Below are 7453 nucleotides of genomic sequence, written 5' to 3'. Positions count from 1 at the left end.
GGGCGTGTCTGTCCTCGCATATGGGGTCTGAAGGAGGGCTTGTGGAACAATCTGAGATGATAACAACCATCATCCCCCATCACAGCCCATCAACCCCATACAAAATAAGATAGAAATACCCATTGGAAGTCATAAGCACTTATTAAGCCCCTACTGTGTTCCAGAGGCTTCCACTTCCTGAACACTGTTTGCAAGTACTCACTATGCTTTAGTGGGTCATTAGTACCCCCCTTATGGGTGGGAGACAGGCCTTGCCCAGGCCACACAGCCAACAGGTGGCAGTCCGACCCAGTTCTCGCCACCACCTCACACAGCCAGGACAGAGGGATGGGAGTTGCAAGTGGATTGACAATTTCTAGTATTTCAGGGTTTACCTAGAAATCTTACAATTTGGGTTGTAAGGAATCTGAATAAAATCCTATTTAAGTGCCTTAATAAAATCTTTAAATAAAGTAAAATAAGCAAGGAAGAGGAGCCCAGTGACCCTGAGAGAAACTCCTTGCTGACTGAGAGTGGAGGGAAGCCCTGGGCTCTGGTTGTCTTGCTCTGACTCCGAATCCCCCAAATGGGGCTGCGGGAGGAGAAGGTCAGGGGGCCAAGCAGGGCTGGTGTCCACAGTGGGCTCTGCGGGGTTTTACCCTCTCCTGGGAGAGTGCAGAGGGCAATGCCACAGACAGTGAGCTCGTGTTAAAAGAGATGCTGGTTGAACTGGCCCGCCCGTCGGGGCCTTGTGGGGTCACCTGGGAGCAGTGGGCGTCCCCAGTGTCCTTGGCTCTGGTCTGGCAGTGCTGTCGCTCACAGCTCAGCGTGTGCTTTGTGGGTGGTCCTAATGCTGGTCAGAGCAGCATCTCTGAAGGGCAGCCGGTGTCCCCTGGCTGAATGGCCACTTCCAGAGGCAGCGGTCTTGACGTGGAAGCAGAGAGAAAGAACAAGAAGGAGCAGGTGAGAACCCAGCCTGCTCTGTAAGGTGATCAGAGGTCATGAATAATGGAGAGAAACAGATGATGCCTCCGAGTCCTGGCAGCTTGGCTGGTTGGGGTCCTGCCCTCCTCAGGAAGGTCCCAGGCCTGGGGCTGCTTTTCACAAGCCTTGAAGCCTGTGAGGCTAGGGGGCTGTCCATGGGAGGAGGTCACCACCTGCCCTTGTTGGTGATGGAGGCTGGAGGGGTTCCAGGGGGGCCCCTTGCTGGGACGCCAGGTGGGAAACTAATGCCAAGGGCTTGATGTCACCTGATCCTCCATGGAGAGGGGAGAAGGGGCTGGTGGGAGGGGCTGTGAGGAAGGAGGACAGCCTGCCCTCAGTCTCTGTAAATAAGTGATGAGGCCCAAGGAGAAACCCCAGGGCAGGGGCAGGAGGAGGTGGCCAGCAACAGGGTGGCAGAGAGAGGGGCCAGGGAGAAGAGGGGCAGAGAAAGGCACTGAGGTTTAGCTCAGAGGACAAAGAAGCAAAGGGCTGTGCGGGCACAGGCATCCAAGTGTGGGCTCTGGCCCAGCCAGACGTGGGTGTGGGAGCTCAGGGACAGAGAATTGAGGGTCCCAGGAGGTGTAGGAAGGGGGTCACAGTGAACCAGTGAGTGCCAGGGAAGGGTAGCCGGCAAAATGATGCCCCAGAAGAAAAAGAGGAGAAAGAAAGACATTGACTTCATCGGCCTGTACGAGGAGGAGCTGCTGAACTACGACTCAGAGGGCGACGAGGATGAGCTGGAGCACGAGTACTACAAGGCCAAAGGTGCGGGGGGTCCAGGCCCTTTGGGGAGGGCAGGCAGCGAGGTGCCTGGGAGCTGGGCCTGTGCTTTGATGGAGGAATTGGAGGTCCAGACCGACCCCTTTCTCACGCACTATCCCACTGTGCCTGTGCTAGAGCCTTGGAGTAGATGCAGCAGGCATTACACTAAGCCCCTACTATACAAGAGGCAAGACGACCTGCCCCTCTTCACAGGCTTAGTGGCACAGAATACTCTAGAACCGCAGGGCCCATAATCTCCAGGTCCTGCACATCCCAAGAGCCACATTCCAGCCTGTTCTTCACGGTGTGGCCTGCTTCAGGCAGAGCCTGATTTGACCAGGCTGTGATGGAGTATTTTTAGGGGGAGACCTGACCCCTCATCGCATGCCCAGTGGGGGTCAGGGGTGTCTGCCCACCATGGCCAATGGAGATGGGGTCCTCTGGGTTTGCAAGGAGAGGCTGTAGTCCAGGTGGAGAAGGCACTTGCTCTGGACCCCAGGGCCCTGTCTTTTTAGACTCCTAGGGTGCATGGGAGCTGCTTTGAAATGCTCCATCTTCTTGCCAGGTGAACCAGAGAAGGTGCATCTGTCCATCCCCTGACTGAGATGGAGCCCAGTCAGGAGCCTGAGGGGAAAAGAATGACTCCTATGAGAACCTGAGCTCCTAAGGGACCTCAGAGGCCATCCTACACAAGCTTCCAGCCCCGGGGCTCTCTCCTCTCCTGCATCCCAGGCAGGGGTCGCCCAGCATAAGTTGGGGTGCACTTTCTCAAGGCAGCCTCCTTGGAGAGGCTGTTGATGGAGATGATGCAGTGATGGCGAGGAGGGTATTGATGTGACGATGACAACGATGGAAACGGTGGTGGTGGTGACGATGGTGCCACTGGGATGACAGTGGAAATGCCAATGACGGTGATGGTGGTGGTGACGATGACAGGTCTACTACTTATAGCACGCGCATCATTCATCCCACCGTGGAAGAGTGTCTGTAGAGAAGTTCCCAGACGTGGTCACGCTCAGTCAATGAACATGGCCATTGTACACTTAGTTTTACTTTATTTAACCCTTACCATAGTCCTTCAAGGAGGAAACGATCCCTGTTTCAGAGAGGAGGACATTGAAGCTCAGTAAGAAATTTGGTTGAAACCACATAGCCAGTAACAGTAGAAATGGGATTTAAATACGGGTCCCTTTAGTTCCATAGTTCATATTCATTTCATTGGTTGTTTTGTTCATTCATTCATGTGCTGGTTCGTTCATCCAGGCGATTACCTGTTGAGCGTCTCCCACTCACCAGGCTCCGTGTGAGGAGCAGCTCTCTGTTGCTGTTGACAGCTCTTTGTGCGGATGGGGGGGCATTCTGGGCTGGGGTCTTCCCTCTGGAGTCCAGCAGAATTTTGTGTTTTCCACGATATATTTGTCTTCCACAAGATAGTTCTTCAGCTATCTAAATTTTTTAATTTTAAAATTAAATTTTAAAATTGAGAAATAATATATATGTAGCACAAAACTCACCAAGGAAAACATGATGGATTTTTACCTATGTGCATGCTTGTGTGACCACCATTCAGAACAGGACACAGAACGCTTCCGACCTCCAGAAAACTCCTTCACTCTCCTTCCCAGGGGTAACGGCTTTCCTGATTCTGTCACCACAGATTGGTTTTTTCTGTCCTTCAACTTCATGCAGATGGAATCAGGCAGTATACTTTTATGTTCTAGCCTCTCTTTCCCTCAACATTATATCTGAAAGATTTATCCATGTTGTGACACGTTATATATACAGTTTGTTCTTTTTTTGTTGTGTGCAATCACATTGTATAAACACGTCGCCTTTGATTCAACCACTGTGTTGTTGATGGACTCTTGGGTTAACTCCAGTTTTTAGCTATTATGAGCAAAGCTGCTCCAGATCTTGTACACATCTTTGACAGACATATGCACTCATTTCTCCTGGATTTGTAGTTGGAAGTAGAATTACTGGGTCACGCAGTGGACGTTGTGTTTAGCTAGCAGGGCTCTGACAATTTACACTCTCACCAGCAATGTATGAGTGCCCATGGCTCCAAGCCTTGTCAGTACTTAGTATTGTCAGCCTCTTCAACTTTAGCCATTCTGGTGGACATACTGCAGCATCTCGTTATAATTCTAATTTGCATTTCCCTCGTGAATAATGATGCCGAGCCCTTTTCCATATGTTTATTGGCCATTTCCTCTTTTTTGACATGCCTGTTTAAGTCTTTTGTCCATTTTCCAAAGTTATTGGAATATAATTTACTTAACAATGAAATGCATCTATTTTATTTAATTTTTTAAAAAAGATTTTATTTCTTTATTTTTTAGAGAGGGTAAAGGAGGGAGCCTCTTGTGCACCCCCTACTGGGGACCTGGCCTGCAACCCAGGCATGTGCCCTAAACTGGAATCGAACTGGTGACCCTTTGGTTTGCAGGCCCACACTTGATCCACTGAGCCACACCAGTCAGGGCTATTTATTTAATTTTTTTATTTATTGATTTTAGAGAGAGAGAAATAAACACTGATTTGTTGTTTCACTTATTCATGCATTCATTGATTGCTTCTTGTATGCTCCCTGATCGGGGATCAAACCTGCAACCTTTGACATATTGGGATGATGCTCTAACCAACTGAGCAACCCGGCCAGGGGAAATGCATCTACTTTTTTAAGTAAGTGATAATTTGTTAAACATTTTTGTAATGTAATATGACATAAAACCACCTACCACTTGTTTGAGAATAGTAATAGTGCTTTTGTGTCTTTTTCCGCGCAGTCAGTACAGAGTAGGAATGATGTTTCTGAGTCAGGTCTTCATGTTAAACACAGGATCCGATATATCCGATAGGAAGTGCATCTATTTGAAGTGTGCTGTTTGAAGGGTGCCGACATGTGTATATGGCTGTCTAATCTTTGGCACAATCTACGTAGAGAACATTTAAATTAGCCCCCAGATTTCCCTGTGCCTCTTCTCAGTCAATTCTCCTATTCCCAACCCACGAAACCACATTCTGCTTTTTTTGCTAAATGGATTTGATTTGTCTTATCTAGAGTTTCATATAAACGGCATCAGAGTGTGCAGCGTTATGTCTGCCTCCTCTTGCTCAGCGTAACGCACTTGAGACTCGTCCATCCCTACTGCATGAGCTGGTAGTTTGTTCTCTTCTACTGCTGAGCAGTGCTGCATTGCACGGACGTGCCACGATTGGTTTATTCACTCACCCGCTGACGGACGTTTAGGTTGTTTCCAGTTTAGGCTTCTAAGTAGAGCTTCTGTGAACGTTTCTGTGCAGGTCTTTGTGTAGACCTTTTCATTTCTCTTGGGTAAAGACCTAAAAGTGGCATTTCTGGATCACATGGTAAGTATGTTTATTTTTTAAACAAATTGTTGCCCATTAAAAAATTGTGTAGTCCTTTTTCTCTTACAGATGTGTGTGAATTCTTTATATCTTCCAAGTATGAGTCCTTTGCTGGATGTATTCCAAGTATCTTCCACTCTATGACTTGTCTTTTCATATTCGTGGTATGGTCTTAATTTTAGAGACAGCCAGTTTGTCAGTTTTTTTTAACGGTTAGTGTCCTATTTAAGAAGAAGCTGTGTACCCTTAAATTAACTATTGAAATAGTTTCTTCAGCCCTCTCCTACACCTCAGACTCTCCTTTTCTCCAAACCAAGCATCGCCCGGCCTCTATGTCTTCTCTCGTGTAACATGGGTCTAGAATTTCTACCATGCTGGTCGTCTCTTGTGGACACTTGGTTTGGAAATGCCCTTGAGCATATGTAAGCCATGCAGGCAACACTGCGGGGCCCAGAGCTGCCCCAGGGAGGGCTCCAGGAGTTGTCTGCAGGTCAGGCACCCCTGTGGTGTATACTGTGAAGATCAAGGCTTCAGTTATCACAAGAGACAGAGAGTTATGCAGAGTTATGTCCTGCTTCCTCCCTCCCCCTCACAGAGCCTTGACGGGGACCTTCGTTAGAACCCAGGGCATTCAAAGAAAAGGCATCCACAGCAAACAGAACATGCTTCAAGGGGACAAAGAGAGGGGAAATCAGTGCCCCTGCCAAAGAGAGACCCCCTTGGCAAAGCTCCACACCACCCCGCCCCAGGATGGAGTATCCTGAGATTAATGACAATGCCCAGGACGTCACGGGGGTGAGGGCTGGCAAGTCTATTGCATCGCGCAGAGGGCAAAGAGGAAGGTGAGGCCGAGGTGCAGGCTCTAAAGGTCATGTCTAGAAGGGCATCCATGTGCTGTGCTGGAAAGACCACAGACTGTGCCTCCGGAGGCTTTGGACTGGACTCTGGCGTCGACACTGTATAATGTGGGACCTGGGCTTGTCTCCCTGCCTTACCTGGGAAGTGAGTGTGCAGCATTAAGTGGGAGGCTTTGGTCTTGCCTTAGGACTTGGTGTGGGTGTGACCCTGGCTCAGAAGATTGTAGGTCGTAGCAGGAGTTTATAGAGTCCTTTGTGGTCCTGGTGTCCCCTGCGGGGCTGGCAGGATCTATGGCTTCTCTACGTCCACGTAGGATTCAGGGGATTTGTGTGTGTGTGTTTTTTTCCATGAACCTGCCACCTGTCTTCTCCTTTGCTCCTCCAGTGTACGAGGTGGTTGTAGCCACGGGGGATGTTCGTGGCGCAGGGACAGATGCCAACGTCTTCATCACCATGTTCGGAGAGAACGGGCTCACTCCCAAGCTCCATCTCACCAGCAAGTGAGTGCCAGCTTGGCCTGGGGGCCTGGTTCTGGGACTCAGAGGGGAAGCCAAGTGTGTCCACACACCCGTTAACGGGTACGGGTCCCTACTAATGACAGACAGCGTGTCAGCCAGGTCTCTCCCTGTGATTTCCTGTCAACCTTCCCTAGCTCCTCTCCTGATTTTTTTTGAGTACAGAAATGCCTACTTTGGATCTTAGAGTTCCCAAGAATTCATACTCACTGTCCCTTGATGTGGTAGAACGAACACTTGGAACCAAGAAGGATGGGTCTAGGACCAGCTTTACCACTTAGTTGCCTTGTAACTTTGGCCAAATCTCTTGCATCCAAGGCCTTGGCTTCCTCACATATCACCTGGAAGTGATAAGCCCATTTTTACAAAACTCACAGGGCTTTTGGGAAGGGGAGACAAGATCTGCGTGCAAAGGGGCCATGAGCTTAAATGCTCTGCACTCCTTCTCACTCAAGGACCCACGTGCCCGCCACTGGAGCCAGCATATGCATTCCTCGTGTGTGTTTGTGCAGATGTGCACATGTGTGTATGCCTGTGCCCTCCATTCATTGTAACCCACGGAGAGTAGGGGCTGCTTTCTCTCCCTTCGGTTCTTCCCCCCACAACACACATGCATGCACAGATATTCACAGTAACACTTAGCAGAATCAGTGAATTCCAGAGATGTCTAGGGGCCTTACGGATGGTCTAGGCAGCTGGTGCTCAATCTGTGCTGAATGGCACAGGGGGCCGATCATCTGGTTCTGGGCCCACCCCATCCTTCCTTCCTCCCGAGCAGCTCGACTCATGGTTATTTAACCCACCGTGTTTCTGAGTCAGATTCTATTTGTGTCAAGAGCTCCATAGCCAAGACAAATTTGAGAACCACTAAGTCTAATTTAACCATTCATGGGGAAACTGAGGCCTGGAGAGGAGCAGGGAGCAGCTCTAAGACATGAAGCTTTTTGGTGGGAAAGCTGATCCTCAAACCCCAGGTTCTCAATG

The 7453-nt window shown here is 49.4% G+C and overlaps 1 protein-coding gene across 1 annotated transcript in view; it reads left to right on the top strand.

The window, feature by feature from the left end:
- Positions 1–1598: 1598 nt before the first annotated feature.
- Positions 1599–7453, top strand: part of LOXHD1 (lipoxygenase homology PLAT domains 1) — a 133941-nt gene continuing 128086 nt past the window's right edge. Inside the window, 2 exon segments of the mRNA XM_053913122.1 lie at positions 1599–1728; positions 6340–6454. Coding sequence (XP_053769097.1) covers positions 1599–1728; positions 6340–6454 — 245 coding nt within the window.

The sequence above is a fragment of the Desmodus rotundus genome, chromosome 10, assembly GCF_022682495.2.
Source record: "Desmodus rotundus isolate HL8 chromosome 10, HLdesRot8A.1, whole genome shotgun sequence".
Taxonomy (NCBI): Eukaryota; Metazoa; Chordata; class Mammalia; order Chiroptera; family Phyllostomidae; genus Desmodus; species Desmodus rotundus.
The sequence above is the reverse complement of the archived record's forward strand: the minus strand, read 5'-3'. Positions and strand labels throughout refer to the sequence as shown.